At 35.9% G+C, this 23058-nt stretch overlaps 2 protein-coding genes across 2 annotated transcripts in view; both read right to left on the reverse strand.

Annotated features, from left to right (window-relative positions):
- Positions 1-5165: 5165 nt before the first annotated feature.
- Positions 5166-19332, reverse strand: plcxd3 (phosphatidylinositol-specific phospholipase C, X domain containing 3). Its single transcript, XM_089119542.1, has 3 exons — positions 19017-19332; positions 8715-9423; positions 5166-5756 (listed from the first exon to the last, which is right to left on the reverse strand). Exons 1-3 carry the CDS (start codon positions 19117-19119, stop codon positions 5600-5602), a joined length of 969 nt encoding a protein of 322 aa, XP_088975668.1. The 5' UTR covers positions 19120-19332; the 3' UTR covers positions 5166-5599.
- A 1261-nt stretch (positions 19333-20593) lies between these two features.
- oxct1a (3-oxoacid CoA transferase 1a) overlaps positions 20594-23058 on the reverse strand; it is a 54928-nt gene continuing 52463 nt past the window's right edge. Inside the window, exons 16-17 of the mRNA XM_089119543.1 lie at positions 22216-22317; positions 20594-22050 (exon numbers count right to left, since the gene is read on the reverse strand). Of these exons, the coding sequence (XP_088975669.1) occupies positions 22015-22050; positions 22216-22317 (138 nt within the window). The 3' untranslated portion in view covers positions 20594-22014. The remainder of the gene's footprint in view (positions 22051-22215; positions 22318-23058) is intronic.

Genomic DNA, 23058 nt, shown 5'->3' on the forward strand with positions numbered 1-23058 from the left:
GTAAGAATGGTGCTTAAACTGCTAGTCATGAAACTTCTGTCATGAAAACTCTCTGAGTAATTGGCATGGTAATGGGTATGACAATGTTGTATGTTTGGAAAAGAGTATTCGGTTTGTGGTTCTGATGATTCAGCTCAGACTAAATCTCACAGTCAAGATTTGTAATGCCTGTCGGTTTGGAGAAACAATTAGATTATATAACAGGCAAACAAATTCAAGTAAGCTTCTTTAAATTGTGATGCACCCAGCAATGTCTAGTCTTTATTTAAATTGGTAACAACATCACTAAAATGTTTGACACTCCATCACTGATACAGGCTTTATACATTTATACATCATTTATAAGGCAACAAGCCTGATACGACAATACGTTGAACAACGACATGTAAATAGATGCTGTCAAACTAGGATGTACTAACAGGCTAATATTGTTCAGCTGCCTGTCTGAAAGCACGCTGGCATTAGAGAAACTCTTATCCTGCGCCAGTGCCGCTTTCAGAATGGTGCCATGCTGCTCGTAATTACACTGTGGACTGTGAATGTGAGGTATGCCCAACCTTTTTTGATAAATTGCTGGCAACTGTCAAACATGAACAGATTCAGTTGGCAGGAGAAAAAGCCAGTCATGTCCACTCTTAATCACAAATGGAAACTTACTAATGAAATCATGATTGTCTCCCACAACAGATTTTTATTTATGCCCAAGAAAAAAACATGTATCTCTTTACCGTTATACGACCTCTAGCAATTTAATACATCTAGAAATATCGCCCATTCAAAACTCCAGCTTCCTCCAAATCACAGCTGCACTGATATTCTTTATTTTGCATTTTAATAACTAACACTGAGGTGGCCATTTAGATTTTAAGAACATTGACGGCAAATTATCATTATAAATATTATCATCAGTATTAATCTATAGCAATTATAGATTCTATAATATAGATAATAGTAATAATAATAACCCACATGTGGTTCAGTGAGATTCATAAATCATATTGCTTGGCTGAGGCTATTTATTTATTTATGTTTTTTTTTTTTAAATCAGATTCTATATTTTGGAATGGAAAAAGACAATCATAAAAAAAATCATCCTATTAAAATTTAAATAAAATTAATTTAATTTTAAAAAAGGGAGCATCCCTTTTTTAAAAGGTTTTCTGTCTGTGAATCATTTTGAATGTTCATTTGCTGACATTTCTTTAGAAGAGGGGGATTTACAGTTACAGCAAATTGGCTAAAATCACTTACTGCACCTTTAAGCATGCTCGTATATACTGTATAACATCTGCAAATGATTTTCAAAAGGTCAGTTGCATACCATGACACCACTGAACAGCAGCTGTGCTGTAAATTATTAGAGAATCACAGTTACACCAACACTTATGCGTTGCAGTTTACAAAATACAATCAGCAGACTAACAGCTTCGACTTGTAAGCTCACAATCAGAAAAGAAAGCATGCAGCACTCCGGATAAGTGAAAGAGAGGTTTTTCACAGCTGCGTAGTGCCATTGTCAAAACAAGCTGAGCGGACCTCTGCCAGCGATGAATAGCTGTAATTGAGAAAGCATGTAATGAGGCCACGGACTCTGCTCTCGGCATCATAGAGAGATAGAATTGGCAAACTGTACATCTCTGAAAATGTCATTTTTTCCCAGCGTTATTTATTCAAATTAGATTCTCATCTGCATTTCAATATATTTCAACAATCATGGCTCATTGGATGGGAGATATATAATTTCAGCATGTGCAATTTAACTGTATTTAAACTAACATTATCAGCTATGATTGTAAATTAATTTTTTAAGTCAACAACCCGATCTCATGAGAAAACGTTACTATTTTAAGTTTTGGCAAATTAGTGGCAAATCCAACTGAATTTGGGTCGAATTTCAAAAATGTACAAATGTACATTTAAAGGGGACATATCATGCAAAATCCACTTTTTTAGCCCTTAAATGCATTTTGTTGTATATTTGGAGTGTTTATAAGTACAGAAAAGATGAAATTATTCTCTTCAGGTGCTTTGTTTATATCTTTATATTCTGTTTTGGTCATATTTTCCAACCTGTTCAGATTTTTCTGTTCTCTATGACGTTGAAGTTGAAACGAGTGTGAACTCAGCGACCTGGAGAGTGGGTGGGAAAAGACGCAACTCCATTTTATTTAAAGGGGTCGCTTTGAAACGGGTCGCTCACAGACGCACATCAGAAAAGGGGTAGAAAAGGGGCCCGTGGAGCTATAATAATGAGGAATTCAGACCCAAGCATTGCAGGTATGCTTTATATAGACCACAAATGTATGATTTATAAGTAAAAATGAATGATTTAAAAGCATGATATGTACCCTTTAAAAAAAAATAAGCATGAAGGTCCTCTTGAAACCTTTCCTTCCTTATCTTCCTTTGAATAAATCACAGAGGACCATGGTTCCAGATAAAAATCTCCTTTACTGTTCTACTGAAAAAAAGTAACCTATATCTTGGATGACTTAAAGGCTGAGTAAATTAACAGCATATCCTTAACTTAGCAACTAAGTTTATGCAACTGGCCCCTGAAATAATCTTAACTTATCTTAAAAAAGTCAGTTTATCTGAAATTAAGGCTTACTGTCCTTGACACCCAGTCACGACATATAACATATATAACCCCCCCCCCCCAATGGCATGTCACTTTATGTATGAATGGCATTTTCATGTACTTTTGAATACAGTAGATCGAGACAGAAAATGAGTGTTATGTCAAAGAAGCACACCATGTGGTTTATATGCAGTATTTACATTTATTGTACACTAGTCAGAAATGTTAGAGTAGGACACATACCCATAGAAAGTTTACGTACAATTTATTGACCTTGACGACTGCATGCGATTTTATACTGTACAAAGGCATAATTAATGCATTTACACAAGTCCATGCTCCAGGTTGGCCATGGGATTGTCACATTAAAGGTAGGGTAGGTAATTTTCAGAGAGGCTAACAATAGCGAGCTAGCTTTGAAAGCATAAGATCCCACCCTCCCTTCAGAGAGTCTTCAAGGCCACGCCTCCTTCGAAACACATGAACGCATACAGCAGGGAGCAGACAAAAGCGTCTTGAGAGACAGCATTAAACTACCTCATGTCTGAAAGCACATTACATTATAATAATATTAAACATATACAACTTAAAGAACACTGTCCTGTATTACCTGACTGCTGAAGATTAATTTTGACGTTGATAGTGTTGCCATTGAAACGCATAAATTCGAGTCACAAACCGCTCCAAATATAACGTCACGGCCGGGTTTCCATCTCTTACAAATTACGGTAGTTATGGCGTGAATGTAGAACTGTAAAATGGCTGCTATTTTGGTTGTGGAACGCGCTGGCTGAAGTCTGTCTAACTCTGCATAGCATGAAACGCAATGATGATGTGATGTCTGCGCGAGCAGGGTGCACGGAGCTATGGAAATACATATGTTGACAGGCAGGTGGTGCTGCACCTTCCATAGATGATACATATACATACATTTAGACCACACAACTTAGTGATTGCTATCAGGATGTGAAGAGACTTTCAACCAGAATAACAAAATATGTTTCTGGAACAAATCACCTACCCTGCCTTTAATGAACACATTTTAAACACTTTAAAGAACAAATAATGCTGCAAACTTTCTGAGCTGGTTTTCCTGTGTCACATCATGACCTTAATGTTGCAGCCAATTAGGCCTTATCTGAACAGGAAAGATAAAGGGACATTGTTCCATAATGTCATATATTGAACCAATTCAATGACTTGGCAACAGTGTAATTAAAACATTAGCATGGCCATTTATTCAATTAGTCTGGCTAATTAGGAAATGGTGTCATAATAAGTCTGTTCACACTCATTACGTGACTGCCCTGTGTGTTTCCCTATGTATGCATGTTTACAACTGAATGCAAACTATGCATTATTAAGTCATTTTTGGAATGTATTGAGGATTTTGTCCTGCACTAGCAAACATCAATGGCCACTCTTTAACAGTCCACAGTCAGAGCAGTGCAAATGCAATGAAAATTTACATTCACGGATATATAAAAGAGTCTGTTAGTATGGAAGCTTGTTTCTGCCATGGAATAAAAAACATTTAAAATACAATTGTGACTTTTTATCTCACGATTCTGATACAAACTCGCAATTTTAAGTTCTAAAGTCAGAATTTCAGGATATAAATTCGCAATTCTGAGTTTTTCTCACAAATTCGGACTTTTTTCCTGCAATTGTGAGTTTATATCTCGTAATTTTGAGGGCCCTATTTTAACAATCTGAAAGGCAAGTATCAAGTAGCTTTGTGGGCGGGTCTTGGGCGCTGGTGCTATTTTACCGGCAGGATAAATGACTCTTGCGCAATTTTAAAAGGGGTTGGTCTGAAATAGCTTCATTGGTTTAGGTGTGGTTTAGGCGTAACGTGAAATAAACCAATCAGTCCGTCATCCAACTTACCCTATAAAAGCAGGTGCGCATGTTGCATGGCGGATTGTTATTATTTACCAGGTGATTTCGCAGTCTTCAGATTTTTTTTCATGGTTCTTGACGGACAAACAAATTTTAACAAAAATATAGCCTACATACAGTATGTGTCTTGCCACTATTGGATAAACAGGTCAACAAAGTCATTTGCACCGGGTGCAAGATAGGGCCCATAAACTTGCAATTGTGTGTAATGACCGAAAAAGTCAGAATTGCGAGACATAAACTCACAATAGCAAAATTCTATCACGTAATTCTGAGAAAAAAAGTGAAAATTGCGAGAAAAAATATCAGAATTGTGAGATAAAAAGCCACAATTACCTTTTAAAGTTTTTATTCAGTGGTGGAAACAAGCTTTCATATGTTTGATAACATGAAAGACAACTACAAAAATGTAGATACAAAGCCTCACTTATTAGTGTTTATAATGGCAGAAAGGCAAAAAATGCTGTTACATACATTTGCAATTTTTGGTTGTGAGTACAAACATCTAATAGTTCACTTCTTCAACATTGTAAGACCAGATCGAGGCCCCGAACGTAGCCTCTAATCTTGATGTATGTTCGGGCATGACTAATAGTGAGCAAAGTTACAATTCAATAGGTTTACAAGTATTTACAACTCGACAATCTTATACAAGTTACAATGACCACTATAAATAAACCTACTATAGATTCAGCATCACATTTACTGTACAAACAACATTTATTCCCATGAAATGAGTTAATGTTACTGTTACTTTCATCAGAAGCAGAATTTGGGAAACGTATCAAGGTTTCAATCATTTGAATCAGTAACTAGTAGTCCAACAGATAGGAAGCAGAGAAACATGGGAAAAGGCCAGTCAACTATTTCACCCAGAAAGAAATGAAATCACCTTCTACCCCTATTCATCCTCAGACGACCCTGAATTTATTCCACCTGACTGTGTCTGGACTCTATGCTCATTCTCATGCTTTTCATTAGCCCTACAAATGTCAGACCAACAGAGCTTCTATGATCCATCCCCCAAAATAAATCAATAAATAAAACATAAATATATGGCAAAGAGGAGAGGGAGCAAGTAATTGATACCACAAGTTATGTGGGAAATCTGGAGGTTCAGGTGTCGTTCTCGTCCTCATCATCCAGGTAGTAGTTGAGGGTGATAACAGCGCTGATAAATTCCCCCAGCTCCACAAAATCGGCCGTGATGATGTTTACTCCACTTTCCCCGGGTCGCTGAGAGCGGACCCACTGCATCATGCTAGGAAGAGCCCTGAAAGAACACATATATACAGTCTGTTTCAATATAAGGTGATTTGTTTGGTGATAGATCAGCTTCAAAACATTCAAGTGAACTGCCTGCTGCTTACATAGCCTGCTACCTTTTAAGGAAGCATCCTGACTGAAATGTTACTTCATAAATGACTGATTTAGAATGTTGTCAGCAACTCTGTGTGCCATAAAAGTAGTGCTTCTCATGCAAAGTACACAACAGACTCGCAAAGGCTTTGTTGTTCGTCTTGAATCGTGATGCAAAACTTTTAAAAGCATATATACTTTAGGCCTATATACATTTGCCTGTACTGCGTTAGACTAAACTGGGAATGGTCACAGCACTTGTATATTGTTGTCTAATTGTAAGTCGTCTGCTAAATGATTTAAATGTAAATTTGGATCAAATAGTATTACTACTTTAATTAGTTACTTTAACTAGTTTAAATTACAATGACTACTATTATATTACAATTAAATAACTAATTCGCTAATTCAATTCACTAATACTTTTTTTCATTATTAAACTATTCTCACAGGTCACTTTTCAGTACTGAAAGAATGTAATAATCAACATTTCTCTCACATCGTCAGCCATCTCACAGTGCATTCTGGGACAGCATTCTCCCTGAAGGATACTTTTTTGTACATTTTGCATTCTCATTGAAAGGATAAAAAATTGCCTTCGAATTTGCTCAAAACAAGGTATCTTCTTTGGAAGCACATTTCCACTACATAAGGGAAAAATCATGTTTGCTAAATCATAATTATGACATACAAGACAGACAAACAATTTCCAAATTGAAAATAAATGTCACACAATTAGGACAAACATTCTAATATATGAGATTCTCATTCACAGGGGCATAAGTCAGAATTATGAGTTATGACAGTCAATCATTTTGACATGTTATCTCATAATTAGGAGTCTTTTTGTTGTAATTATGCTATTTTTAAATCAAAATTTCATGTTTTTAATTATGTCATAATTATAATTTACCAAAGCCAGATTTTTGTTTTCTTCTGTGACAGAAATGGGCTTCCATTATAATGAGGATGCATAAATTGTGTGATCATGAGAGACAGCTCATTATGCTTTGTAACAAAACTAATATGTATTGTTAGCTACAGTACATGTAGGGCTGTGATCTCATGCTCTGCTGCTCACTCCGAGGTGATGCAGGGGTTAGAGGACTTTATCAGCTCTTTATCAGCTAATAAGATGACATGCTTGTCAGATTGCAGTGTGCTGGCAGAGATCGTATCATTTTACTCTCTGTGCCCCACCTCTCCCCTCATCTATAATTCATTTGCCATCAGCAGAGTTGATGCAAAAAAAAAAAAAATAATGACATTATCTACCAAAATATCACATTGGCTTTGGTCATAAAATGAATATTTATGACCAATGTGCACATTTTTCTGATTTGATGGTTAACATGTTACATGCTGAGAATGACACTTCTGAATGAGTCTTCCAGAAACCAGGGTGACTAACTTTGGTGTCATCTCTGCCCTTTAGTTAATGTTCCAGTTACACTAAGCAGAAATAGTGGAGCTCCTCACTAAATACCCAGGGGGTTACGCTATGTATGTGGAGCATGAAGGTAGTATCACAGGTATTATTACGGTTCCGAAAATGTTACACTTTTTTTAAATACCATAACTGAATGATGCTTGGTTCCATTAATGGAATCACTCAATTTCTTCTACCGAGTTTTCTGCACTACTATTCAGTGATGACCCAACACCAATATTAATTGAAAAAACATTCAAAAGTTTGGAGTCAGTGAGTCCAATCCCAAACTTTTGAACCGTAGCATATAGTGCGAAACATATAGCATGATAAGTATAGTCTGATTACTGAGGATCACTCCGGATCCAGCGATGCGTGAGCTTCGCTAAAGAGATGAAAAATCAGATTATATCAGCCCATCGAGCTGTATTTATAGGATTGGATCCCCCATTGGATCTATTGTCACCAAGGGCGCGCCAATGGGCACGTGAGCCATCTTGCCTATGTCTGGATGCTGCCACAACGCGTTTTACATTAATTCAAAATTAAGGATAATTTTTGCCTTCAATATCTTGTAGGTTATCCCCAGCATAAGATATTACACAGTACGAGAGAACCTCTCGTAAGAGATCTGACTGTTGTTCATCAGACTATGTTGAGTTTGAGTTTTGTCGCTAGTATTTAAGAACAAATAAATAAATGCTTTAATAAATATGTTACCACATTTTGTATTTAGTATTGTTATATGGCATATTTTTGGATTTGATCTGTAAATCTAAAGACTATGAAGAGTCATTTAAAGGTCTGGGTAAAAACACCTTATTGTTTAAAAAAAATGTATCTAAATTATTTCATCATCTGGAAAATATTTTTTTCTAAAGAATTATATCTCAAATATACTAAATTAAGATTCTTTAATGATCTTTAATGAATTCCTCTTAGAATCCTTAAGAGGAATCAAATTATTCAATTCCTTTACAATTCCAATACCTAGATATTATGGTTGTGCTTAGCTACATGCCTAATGACACACTATATATCATTCCTGCTGACAGGCGAAAAAGAATAACAGAAGATGACAGACGCAGATGCCAATGTATTCAATGCAGGAAGTGGAAAGGCCCCCTGCCAGTCATTTGAATGAGCAGATATTGGTTCACTCTAGAATTAATGCACTGAATATGTCATTCTGTCATCCAGAGCCATTTCGAAATCTGCTTTCTGCGAAGAGTTTCATGTTTCTAACCAAGCCCGACAAATCACTGAAGCCCAAGAGACTCAGAACACCGGCTAATAACTGTAATGAGATTAAATTGGGACAGTAAAAAATCTGCCTGGTGTTGATTTGAAGATAACAGAGAGCAAGATCTAATGAGTCAACACGTTCTTTGATGGCACACATTTCACAGAATGGATGTTGTAATGGTGTACACAGTATCCTACCTCTCTGTGATGGTCTCTCTCAGACCGCTGGTGACCCCCTTCATGACGGTGCTTGCTTTGGGAGTGAGAACCACCTGCGATACAAAAAAGGTGCCCTTGCGTCTCCGATCCTTTACCGAGGCTTGAAGGAACTGAATGAGCTTCTCAGGATCTGTGGTGTTGGCCCAAGGAGAAGGCATCATCTGACCCGGCCACAGGAAAGGAACCTCCAGGGCCATTGGATTGTGATAGAAGACCAGCACTTGAAACTCTTTCTCCCAGAGGTACTTCAGGCTAACCTCTTGAGCAAACACTACTGGACAGAGTCGGTCTCCAAAGATGGTGCGCAACATCTGGACCAGTTTCTCGTGATGGAGGTTCTGTACACCGTAGAAGTGGTTGAAGTCCAGGAACACGACCTCGCGAGCATGGGAGGCCAGGAAGGTGCTGATCTGCTCCAGACCTTCACGTACAGTGGCGCTGAACAGGCCGTGTGCAAAGAAGAGCTCGTTGTCGGGGTCTCTGGGTTTGGTGGATATGCGGAGGTCAAAGAAGCGGATGCCTGCCTCCAGCTGGCTGGTGAAGTTCATGGTCTGTGTCGCCAACCACTTTCTCATCAGCTTCTTGGCCACAGTGCCAAACACAGAGACAAAGTTCTGCACTGTCTCCGGCTGCTCCGGTCCAACTGGTGAGGCTTCGTCGATGTAAAAACTAAAAGAGTCGTGGGAACCTGGATGAGAAGATTTCTGAGTTAGTGATATTCATTAAGAGAGAACATACATATGATGATGACATAAGAGTGATATCAATTTCTGGCTCATATATCTTGTTGATGATTCGAATATGTTCGAATACAACACAGAATATGATTCGGCTGTAGGTATTCACAGCATGCTGATATATAGCCATATTGTCCGACAGGAAAAGTGACTAAATAAATAAGAAACAACGGATAATTTACTATATTTATTTGCTTGGTTTGCTTGGTTCTTTAGTTGTTGTAGGCTACAAAGACCTTTAAAATAACTGAAATTATTTGGCGAAGTGATAATGGAACTGTTAGACCAAGACCCTGTTTGTTTCCCAGAAAATATATTGCACAAATTAGAACGTTCGTCAACGAATCAGATTCAAGCATTCAACCGCCCTGTAGTATAAGGCATTTATAACATTTATGTTATTATTATTATTATTATTATGTAAAATAATATTTATTGAACAGTAATATTGAAATTAACAACAATAGCCATTATAAAAGATAATGTGAAATAAACACAAGCACAAATTCAAGTATAAATTCAGTGATCTAATTCAGGATTTAAGTTAAATATAGTATAAATATAAAGTTATGAAACTTAATTTTCCCCAGGCCTTAACCCAAATCGATTTGCTCTGGAACAAGTAATAAGTTAATAAGATTCCGATAAAGGAAAATTCAGATTGACTGGCCGAGATAAAGCTGTTTATGGCGGGTACATGTGCGCTGACGGACTGGAGCTCACATCTGTGAAAGTGTCTAAACAAAGTCACATATTTTAGGTCTAAATAACTACATTCTTGCCTAAAAAACCTCTTTATTTAAACTCTTTAAACTAATTGATTTAGTAATATGTATATATATATATATATATATATATATATATATATAGAGAGAGAGAGAGAGAGAGAGAGAGAGAGAGAGAGACACAATACACAATATACGGAATATGGTTTGCATCCCTGAAAAATATTAAAAATCTTAAATTTGGCATCTTAAAATTATGGAATAGCCCTTTTGTATGTTCTGGTGGATTTCACGGATATGAACAAGACAACGAATACACATCAACTGTGCCATTTGGTACAGGGCCATCTAAAAATGACGAGAACAATGATTTTAAGGTGACTTGTTCTGAAAAAGACTCAAATCTCATACTGCCTGACAATCCATGGTACTTTTGTACAGTAGGAACCTAAGAATACATAATGGCTGCTGTATGGTTAAATAGAGTAATGTAACAACGTAATAGCCAACACTTGCATCCTGACTGCAGCAGTGCAACACGAGGGAAAAGCGTTGCCAGGGCCTACAGGATAATAACATGGAGTCCACGAGCACGCTTTCAATTTAAATTGAGCAAAGCCAGGTGCTATGTTTGATCTCAAAAATCAAAACAACTATTAAAATAAATGCATTGCTAATGTAATTAAATGAAAGCATTAAGCAATATAGCCGGTGCGTGTGAGAGACTCTCTGAATATTATTTTTAATGAATAAACAATGCGTCTCTGCATTTGAAGGCAGCACTGTAGCCATCAACATTCACCATGGAAAAGGGCCATTAGGCAAACAGCTGTCTGCTTGGAAAAGACATCTCAGCAATCACCACTACAACAAAACCAGTGGAAATGATGAAGGCATTAGATGCTACTTTAACAAGAAAGAAAGAAAGAAAGAAAAAAAAAGAAAGAAAGAAAGAAAGAAAGAAAGAAAGAAAGAAAGAAAGAAAGAAAGAAAGAAAGAAAGAAAGAAAGAAAGAAAGAAAGAAAGAACAACCCTCAGAGATTTGCTACCATGACAATCCGTCTCTATTATGACAATAATGTGTCATTTATCTAATGAATGTTCATTAAACAGATTGGCCTGGAAATATACAGACTTTTTTTCTGTATCAAATTTAGATTAATGAGTAACAGTGAATGTCTCATTTCCCTCCTTGACACAGGTAATGCCATCTGGTTCGTGGAAACAGAGGGAAGTCTCCTCTAACACAATTTCCATGTATGTCTCATTGGATCAAACTGTTAAGGAAGGTAAGATGTCAGTGGTAAGATCAGTTTTTATAAAAATACGCAGCACAATGCACATTACTATTTTAACATGGTTTTTATTAATTCTCTCCAAACACAACACCTATAATATATGTTGAAAAACATCCTCTTTTATTATATTTTTTATTTTAAGATTGGATGAATAGCAACTTGTCTTTTCTCTTTAAGATGTAATTTGAGCAAGCCTTAAAGAAAACCACATCTCTGTTTCTTTAACAGAAGAAAACAAGGTGAATTTATACACAGGTCTTAACAACTTCAGGTCCAGGACCCAGTGCATTTATTTAGCTTTTTAAGCTCTTCAGCTAAATGCAAAGGAGTGTCTCCTTGCTATGAGATCCCTGCTTTGAGATGCACTAAGCTGATATTAGGATAGAAATTATTTCTGGGAAAATGGACCATTTAACAAAATGAGAGTGACTGATTGGTGTCATGTTTCACCTCTGAACTTCAGAGAGGAGGAACATTGGAGCAGATTAAAGACTCTTTTCTGTTTTTGAAACATGCATTCAGAGATGATCCCTGAAACAATAAATCTTGTTGTGTAGGAGACTAGGAGGACACAAACCTGTCTACAGTTGTTAGTATTTAAATATAGTGAATTTTAAATGATAAAAAAGCAAATTAAATAATCACACAAATAAAACTATAAAAGTATCTATAAATTATCTATATAATTATAAAATACAAAACCGTTCCTGGTTAATGATTACAATAAAATACACAATATGATACAGGACATCTGTTGAAGGGCACCAAGATGAAGAAAGTTTTCATCCTAAGCCTTGTTATATTGTCTTTATGTGGATATGGTGGAAAAAAAGACATGAGTTATTTTCCAGTTTGATCTTTCGAAATCTCCCTGGATTGAATGCTCTATATCACATATTGCAGCCCAGTAGTGAAATGCTATCATTCTTAAAAAACAAAACAAACAAAAAAACACCACCAGCAGCAGCAAATCTGTAGATTCTATTCAAGATTCTATTCACAAAAGATTGACACTGTCAACCACAGTGGACCGCCTCACAGTTCAGCGGGAAATAAAGTCATCATTACAGGGAAAAGTGCCTCTTTTTTTTCCAATGGTGACTGTGCTTTCATGTCTGGTCACTTAATCTTTTCCATTTATCTTGTTTATTGAGACATGGCAGGCTAAAAATCCTCTCTTTTGGGTCTAAAGTGCAGGATTAATGGATGAACAATTGGATGGATAAGACAGACTTGAAGATGAATCAGGCACAAGTAAACGGTGCCTTCGAGGTTTGAAGCCATTACAACTTTTCATGCCACTATAGAGCAACTTTAAATAATTGAAATCTTTTTGTATGTGCGTCTGTCAGGAAATAAATAAATAATCCCTACACCTCATCACAGGAAACATTTTGGGTATGCATTTTTGACATCAAAGCAATGCAATGTTCTGCTGTGAAGAAAAATGAGAGATAGGACAAAAGAAAAATGGGTAATTAAAATCATTTTCAGAGGACGATTATCAGCAACAAAGATGTGCCTTGAGTTTGATGGTTTTTTTGGTCTCCAACTGAGCATAATCAGTCAAAGTGAATAAACTTAAAGAGTTTATCTAATAACAGTCTATATGGATGCTGTTCATGGACAGGAAAAAGATTGGTATAAGCAGACTAGTTTCTAATGACACACTCCTGCTGCCTCAAGGTCACATGCTAGACCTGTCTGGAACACCTCTAACATACGACTGCAGTTAGATTGCGAAGCCTCTGTGAATCTCATCAACAAAAAGCTGTGGTTAGAGATGTAATCCCTTCTTCCATTCTTCATTAGTGAATAGGAGGGATTACCACCATGTATGAAAAATAGGGGAAGATAACTAACAGGCCTCCAGTGCCCTTCAAACATTTTTACTGTTCATACAACCAGAGAAAGTTTTATTTATATATGTGGTGTATATATATATATATATATATATATATATATATATATGTGGTGTATATATATATATATACTGATCAAAAGTGACAGTAATATAATGTTACAAAAATATTTCACAAAAATGTTGTTCTTTTGAAATTGAAATTTCAATCCATGACAGAATCCTCTAAAAGGTTTCCACAAAAATACTAAGCAGTTTTCAACATTGATAAGAAGAAATGTTTCTTAAAGCTACACTGTGTGATTTTTACACCCATCTAGCAGTGAAAAGGTATCTGACCATCCAGCGAATATTATTTTACTCTCAATTCCGATTTCATTTTAACTCCTACGGTGGCCAATGTAGTCCAAGACTAACATGGCTTCCTGTTCGACCTCGTCCATGAGTGTTAACTCAAACGTAAACGCGAAAGGCGAAGCTTGAATTAGCGGGTATGTCCCTCTTTGACTAATGTACTTTCAAGATGGAGGGGCAACATGGCGACCGACATTAGAACCCCTTACCCGTGTGTATTTTCAATGGCATATTATACACTCACAAGAATACTTAATTACTTGAACAAAGTAAATATACATTACTGTGCACACATATTTTTGAAAGAACTAAGTGTTTTTAGCTAAGAATAAACTAAAAGAGTTTATTACAGTGTAGCTTTAAAATCGCCATGAAATCAAATATGACAAATCTTCTTTTTATATGTAATATTGTAGTGTTTATTATAAATGATTTATCTGTGCACTTCAGTATTTTTTTTAAAAAAATGACTGTACACTTATAGTCTTTAATCAAATACATTACCCTTCCCTGCCCCATCAAAACCACCTCTCTTCTATTTCGTTCACGTGGAATGGCGAAAGGGTGCGGCCAGATCAGATGAGGGTGCGGCTATTGGTGAACCGCCTCTCAGAGAATCGCATTCAAATCTGCCTCCATTTTGTTTGCAACGCCCAACCTCCAACGATCCAATCAATTCCCGAAGGACGAAATCAAGCCGTGCCCTACATTTTTTCTAATTTCAAAATCCGTTTCACTCGGATACGTCACAACAAGGAAAAAAATGACAATCTCAACTTCCGTTTCACGCCGACTTTAAACACCAATGCACATATTATAATAATTTGTGAGGGATCATGAATAATGTAGTAACGATGCTATAAATTCCGCTTTACCATCAAAGGGATGAACTGCATTATAGAAAAGTTTAATAATATTTCACAATGTTACTGTTTGTATTACTATATTACTGAAGATCAACAAATGCCAAACACTGTTTTTTCTCTTTCTACAGTGTCTGCCATTGGCAGCCACTCAATAGCTGATTACATGATTAGAGAGATGCATGAATATCAATAATGGCTCTCCATAGCAATCAATAATATCCAGGTTCCATGCCCATCTCTGAATTGCAAAAAAATCTGCTTACTAAGCATATGGCTGATAAAGCAGCAGTGTCCTGCTTATTCTGTGGCCTTGTAACTTTAGCATAGCCTCTCTCAGCACTGACACAATTCCTCTGGCCTGGTTCCTGCTGCTAGTAAGTGTGACAATGTCAACTATAACAGGGTGATGATTTCATCAAACCAGCCATCCAGAAGAGCACAGTAGTTTAAGAGCCACTCAAAAGAATTCTAACAGGTTCATTTTGTACCGAAACTCTGTTCAATGTCTACAACAAAAGGATATATCTATATTCTGTTCAGTAAGAGACTTGTTTGCCAATAGAAGAATGATTCATGTTTTTGCAAGTGTGTACAGTATGTGGAGGACGACTAGCTGACCTCCAAAATACTGCCAAAACCGATGCTACAAGTAAACAATGTTAAGTTGCAACAGGAGAATCAGTCAAATGTTTAATGTGAGGAGTGCTTTAAGAGGCTACAATGATTTCTTGAACCTCTTAATTTGGAACGACTATAAAAAGAGTTCCGATAGAGGAAATAAAAGACACTAGATTGTCTTAGCACAAGCACTGACCTTCACACCGCAGGAGGTGGCAGAGACAGTTTTTGAGTGGCAGTGCTTAAAAATACCAGGCTCATGGATGTCCTTCTAATACGTCCACATGTTGACTTTGATGACGTTTGAAGCATGAATCTTTCAAAAACGATTTACCGATAAAGATTCAAGTCAACATGAATGGCTATTTGTAACCCATTTTTTTTTCTATCCATTGAGAAATGATTGGATTGTGAAGAGTTGGAGCTGATGGAGCCAGACCAAACAAGTTTGGTAGAAGGAAATTAATTCATTGATTTTAACAATAACTTCTTACTGTTAAAAACAGCCTGCATTATTTCAACTAAAAAAAAGGAATTATTGATTTAATAATTAAACAGTGAAATTTCAGGTGAAAAACTACATTACCCATTATTATTCTGCTAACAAGTCCACCAATCACAGAATTGCAGCAAGGAAATTGCACCACAATTGTTCCTCCCACTCCCAGTAAAGCATTGCGAATGATGTACTGTAGCAGAGTCAAATTACTATACTCTTAAATTTAGTTTAGGGTCCAATTCTCACTATAACTATTTGAAGAGTTCAGATGCAAAAACCTCTAAATGCCATTTGAAATTTTCATCTTTAATGATGATTTTTATCAAACTTGTATATTTAAGTTCAGTAATTTCACTTAAATAACAATTAATAGGTAATTATCATTGCCATTTAAGTGAAATTACTGAACTTAAATATACAAGTTTGATAAAAATCATCATTAAAGATGAAAATTTCAAATGGCATTTAGAGGCTTTTGCATCTGAACTCTTCATTTATTAACTACAGCTATTGCCTTATTAAACTACTGTTTATTAATAGTAAGGTAGTTGTTTTGTTAGGGTATTGGGTATGATTAAAAGATGTAAAATAAGGCATTAGGCACAAGGTCTATATTCTATGCATGCTTATATATAAATAGGTATGGTTATATGGTTATATTTCTTTGTCGTTTTTAATTTATGTCATTCATAATGCTTCTTGGCTATTACATTAAGTACGTCTTGTACCTTTGTTTTTGTTTTGGTCTGATTTTTAAATAATGTTATGCTTTTTATACTTTTAAACAAGACGACCAATATAGGTGGGCACTGTTGCACTCAATTGGTTAATATTTTCAAACAGTCAGACTCACAATAGCATAGTGATATCAGAGGGGGAAAAATATTCCGAATAATATGCACTAAAATAACATGAGAATAACACAGAAGACCAGGAACATGCATTAATAAAAGAAAAAAGGGCAATTTGACTTTCATGTTGCCTGTAATATACAGGCATTATGCAATTTTTTTTTTTTTTAAACAAAAAACTAAAATAATTTTTTTTTTGAATCATGCAAACCTCCAGTAGCCTGACAATATGACCGCATGAAAGCAAAAGTGCCACAGGCTGAAATAAACATTACTGAAATATTCATGAGACAAAGGCGAAGGATCAATGATTATATGTTTTAGGAATTGATCCTGAGGAGCTAAAATGACCATTGCTTTCTCTAATTATAAAACTGAAAAAAAAAAAAAAAAACATATTTTGTTTCTAACGTGAGTTAAGGAAAATCAAGCTTGACTAACATGTCAGAGAACAATTGATGAATGAATGGACAGACAAAAGCTTTTATTGTGGTGTTAAATAAAAGACAGACAGATCAGATTTAATAGATAGATAGATGGATGGATAGATAGATAGATAGATAGATAGATAGATAGATAGATAGATAGATAGATAGATAGATAGATAGATAGATAGATAGATAGATAGATAGATAGATAGATAGATAGATAGATAGATAGATAGATAGATAGATATATAGATAGATAGATAGATAGATATTGATTGATTGATTGATTGATTGATTGATTGATTGATTGATTAGGAGCCCCTGGGCAGGGTTTCAATGGCTATCTTATTCATGTCTTTAAGTTTTGAGATCAAGCACTTCAAGCATTGTGAGATCAACTTAAAAGCTCACAGATTTGCAAGATATCTGTGTGGGAGTGGTACATGTTCAGAATTCTTAATCAAGACACAATTTGTTTAGAGCCTTTTGATAAACGACTGCTACACTACAACTTTCCATCACCCACCCACAGCCTTGCCGACAACACTGTTTCACAAAAGTTTTACAAAAGAGTGATGGGATAAGTTGTGCTTAAGTAGGAAATACTGCTTCAGTGCTAGTGCTGGAATGATGAATTCAGACCAGACCAGTATCAGTGGAATGAGGTGATCTTCTCCTCTGCAGCGGTCCATACAAACGATGCAGTTTAGTTTGCTTTCATAAAGTACGCTGAAGTCAGAGCACTTACTGTACAGTCAAGCATGATCCCTGGTAGCACATGGTGGAAATCAGTGACATAGACGTTAATCGTGGGTTTTAATCAGAGCTTTCTGGGCTGATTGCTCCAGCCTTTGGTGCTCTTCAACAACCCAGTCCCTTACAACAGCAAAATAGTCAAAATAGTCAAAACTTGTTCTGTGTTTTAAAATGCATTTGTATGGTGTGAAAAGCCTGCAATAAGGTTCAAACAGATTCCTGCAAATATTGAGAATCTAATCACGATTAGTCTCAACAGAAAATATTGACATGTGTCATTATTGGTTGCACCATTAACATGGGCAATGCCTGTATGCAAACACATCTTGCATCCTCTGATTCCAACACGCCTTCCAACATCCTATTATTACTCTACACTTCAAGAGTGTCCACAATCACAGTTCCTGTAGTCATAACATACAGTTACTAGATCTCTAGATCATCTAGAAGTTACTCACAATTGCAAGCCACGCACAATAAAGTGTATTCTGCAGAGTACAGCGGCTGTGAGAAAGGTTTTATGGGGTATGATCGACAGTAACCTTTCAGTGAACAGTAAAATAAATAAATAAATAAATAAATAAATAAATAAATAAATAAAAGAAGCCCATAAACATTATTTTATAATTTTCCAAAGGAGAGGTCCCAGGTTCTTCATGAAACCACAAATGGCAAAAAAATAACCTATTTTTAAAGAGTGTATGGTGTTCATGGTATTATGAAAATCAATGCTAATGAAGAAGGTGTTTAGTTTTTTCTTTTTTAGACAATTGCCTGTCATTAAGTATTAGTGCGTATAGTGAAAACAAGAATAAAGGCATTTCCTGCATTTTTTAATCTAACTACAGTATGGGTCTATATATAATCTTTGTTATTTCATAATATTGTATCAAAGAAAGCTGTGGCACACGTGTAATGTGTCTCTTAATCCGTCGCAGAGACGGATTTCGAGCCTCGAGCAACAAGTGTCCTATTTAATTTATGCCACACGTTTTATCATTATTATAAACTCGCTAGATTGGAACAATATTAATGTCGACAACCTATTAGTCACACACAATAGCTTATGTCATAAGCAGAACCCATTTTATGTAATGAGCAGAACATTCTCACTGAGATGTGTTTTGAGCAAAGTTAACGAAAATAACCTACTAAAAAAACTTTTTTAAAGGGTCAGTTAAGTCATTCAAGAACCTAACCCCAAGCGTAATATTTTCATTCATATATATATTCTGCAGCAATTTCTCACTGTTCACGGTTAGTCTACGCGCATTAAAAGGCAGCTTACCCGGTATGGCGAGGTTGGTAAGAGGAATACCGTGCAAGGTATCCGGTAAACTTGACATCCAGTCCGCATAACGGTGCTCGCTCTTCCCCTGAGACGAAGCCATGTCGTCGGTTCTCCGGTGCTCAGTGTCCGTGCGTTGTTGGGAGTGCTCTAGTATTCAGCGCCCGCGCTCGCGTGAGTTCACTGCACGAGCATCACCACACCCCCGAGACGGCGCGCGCCGCACATGCATCACAATTTCCCCAGATTTCTGGATTTAAAGGGCGTATTTACAAACATATATATAAGCTCGCTGCATGTTACAGGTCTAAATGATTCCCTGCCATGTGTCTGCTGGCTGGGCGTGGGCGCAATTAGAAATCATGTGGCGCGCGCAAGGCTCGTGCGTATTTCATTTATTCATTTGATGCTGTTGAACAACTATTGTTTGTGTCGAGGAACAGGGCGGGCGAATCCTCCATCCGTGCATCACACACATTCACTCTTTCAAGTTGAATATTAACACAGTCGATGCACATGTTTGCAAGTCTGATTTGTGAAGCGGTTGTGCAACAAGTGTAAACAGATGCGTCATTCAAATGATGATAAAACAACACCGTTAAATTGCAGAGCTTTAATAAATAGATGATACAACTATTCAAATGCGGGCTATCCAATTATAAGGAGATGTTAGAAAGAAAGTCTCGGTCACCTTTCACTTTGTTTCATTAGGCTAAATTTAGAAAAGATGCAATGAAAGCAGGGCCATAATGACCACCACAGGGTGACAAGTCCCCTTTCCTTTAATGCGAACTGACAGAGAAACTTGATTATGATGAGATAATCTGTGGTTAACCATGAGTTCCGTTGCCTCAGACTAATATTGCAGGAGGACATGTAAAGCAGGTTAATTCAACTAATAGGAATAGACATTTTGTTGTTTGTCATGCACTGTTGCAATAATGCAGTAATGTTTTGCCATTAATTTAAAATAAGTTAAGCAATTACAGCTTTCTTTTTTAAGTTATATGAGGTTCAACTTGATTTCTGAAGTCACTTTAAATATGATTTAAGTTGAAATGACTTCATTTAGGAATTAAGCAGCACCATAACTTTCATAAACTTAAGTGTAGTTTTTTTTTTAGAAGTTTTTTTATTTATTATTATTATTGGCTGTGTTGGGTTGTTGTTTTAAAACTGGATAATATTGGCGTTTCCTTCAGACCACTTGCATTCATGAATATGAAATTTAACAGTTAGTAGAGAAAACTGACATAAGAGAATACATGATATTAAATATGACTCCTTTCCATAATTTTTGAGCTCGTTCTCATCCCAAGGCGTCATATACAATGCTTTAGCCAAAGTGCCAACACACCGCACCCTTTAGCATCAAATGAGACGCAGATATATATGGGGCAGAAGGCGCCTCCTAGTGGTCTAACCCTAACCCTACCCCATACCTAAACCTGCCATAACCGAAGCGTCTCATTTGACGCTAAAGGCCAGGGTGCCATGTGCCTTGGATGTCTACGCTACGAATGCGTTGAATGTTTCCCATAGTACAAAAAAAAAAAAAAAAAAAACTCACATCATCGTTTCTTTCTTTCTTTTTATAGCAGGACAAGAACGTCACAAACACAAAATATACAGAGGATTTACACAGTAGTCTCACTGTTACAGAATAAATTATCCAAATAAATTATCTAGGAAATAACATTAAATGAAAAAAAAAAAATTATTCTATTCTATACTTTCTTATTTTATCTCAATATATTGCATCAGCTTGGTTAAAAATGGTATGAAGTAATAGTCTCAAATCTTTACACCATTAATTCTTCATTCTTCATATTATACTGTATGTGGATGAAATACTTTTAAATCTGATTGCTCTAAAATAACTCACATGAACACAAATTCGTTTTTAAACACAATATTCTTGTTATTCCAAATAACAGAATATGTGGAAATGTAATCGTTGTCATACAACTCGGACAGACAATAGACAATAACATTGGTGTTAAAGTTGCTGCTAGCTAGCCTACTTACATTATTCATTTAGCTGACGCTTTTATCCAAAGCGACTTACAATTGCTATATATGTCAAAGGTCGAACGCCTCTGGAGCAACAAGGGGTTAAGTGTCTTGCTCAGGGACACATTGGTGACTCACGATGGATTCGAACCCTTGTCGCTCATACCAAAGGCATGTGTCTTATCCACTGCGCCATCACCACCCCTTACTTCCCTTTGCAGTTACAGAATGGAAAGAATCAATATTGCTACCAAAAGATCTCGACCGTATCAATAAATAATCATTAGGCTTACTCTTAACTTTCCTATTTCAAGTTGTTACAACAATTTCACATGATGTCCCCAGTGCGAAGGTAAGAGGGATGAATAGAAACACTGTTTTGAGGATAGCAAGTTAACTGACGTCATTGTGAAAAGAGCCTATTCTGCTTAAAATCTTTTGTGTACTAATAAATAAATTAAGTTTAAATTTAAATTATGAGGGTTTAACAATAAACTGCAGTACATTAATATAAAAACACAAGATGTTTTTTTTTTTTGTCCAGGTCATTAATAGACATTTATTGCTTAGTTCAAATATGTACACACAGTGAACATAACATTTAAGGCCTTAGACCTGTAAAGTTGAATCTAATAGCAAACCGGTTTTAATTATGAATTGCAGATGGATTGTTTTGTGTGATTATACTTATTGTTTAACCTATTGACAACATTCTGTATTCAATATTCTAACAAAACGTTTGTTTTCACTAAATAAATTAATGTTTGCTAAAACAATCATTCAGACTATTGTACATTCATGGAGTTTTTTTGAACAGATGAAGTTACTGTGATGGCTCGATGACCTTTGTAAATATTTGTTTTGTATACGTTTCAGTGAAATTTCCAAGCAAATCTTCAGTTGAAGACCTAAAAGTAGTTGAGTTGGGGATTTAACAAGTGTTTGGTTTCCGTCCGAACTAAATTAAGCATTTTACCTAAATTTGTTAAATTTGCTGCATTGATTTCAAGTTAGGAGAGACCTGTTTGGAAAAAAAAAAGAAGTCAAAGTTATGAACTTGTATTCAGCATGATGATTCATTTAAGCATTAAAGGGCTTTATTTGTTGTTAAATGTCATTTTGGGATATGGATACTATAAAGAATGGTGCAAAGTGTTTAATTTTATTAACTGTTTGTGTCATTCACCTCAAAGTCTGTCCCTGTGCATTTCTGAATGTCAGCTGGTGTCAGACCCTCCCAAACCTCAATCAGGGTTAAACCTTTATTCTTGTCCACATCGAATACCGCCTGGAGAAGAATGGACAACAATGTGACCATGACAGAAGTGCCATCAAATGTGCAGCCATGTGTAAGTGTAACTCTTCTGACCTTGAGGATTAGGTTACACAGGGCAGAGAAATGCAATGTAGTGGAAAAAAAATAAGCAGAAAAAAACACAGAAAAAGCACTTTGTGATATAATGAAATAAAAACATGTTTCTGTCTGGGAACACATTGAAAACTTGGGAATTTAAACCTGGAAATAGTTATGATGAAAAAAAAAAGGAATAAGAAATATTTCCAACTCTACACAATTTCTTGGTCACTATTCAAATAAGTCATTCTTGCTTTCACTAAACCTCTAGATGCTCTTTGGATCAAATCATGCTTGAGAAAATGGCCATCGAGTTCAATATAAAGCTTATTATAAAAGTTGCTCATTAATGGAAAAGGCTAAAACAAAATACTTGACCATTCAGAAAGTCATGTTAATTTTTCTTATTTAACTTTTCACTCAAATTGGTATGCTGATAACATAAAAATGTAATATACAAGTACATTTGTAAGATACAAACATATTAACTAATGGTCTTAGACTTTTCTACCCCACTGTATATTAAAAACTAAATAATTACTCAATCCAACCACAGTCTTTATAGCACTATATCACATGCACAGCAGATCTGTGCCAAGATGAAATAGAGCTTTATTCATAATAATTCTGCTCTGTAAAATCAGCATTGTTTATCTTTTGATCTTTCATTTAAAA

Source organism: Pimephales promelas, chromosome 14 (genome assembly GCF_988280905.1).
Source record: "Pimephales promelas chromosome 14, fPimPro1.hap1.1, whole genome shotgun sequence".
NCBI classification, from domain to species: domain Eukaryota; kingdom Metazoa; phylum Chordata; class Actinopteri; order Cypriniformes; family Leuciscidae; genus Pimephales; species Pimephales promelas.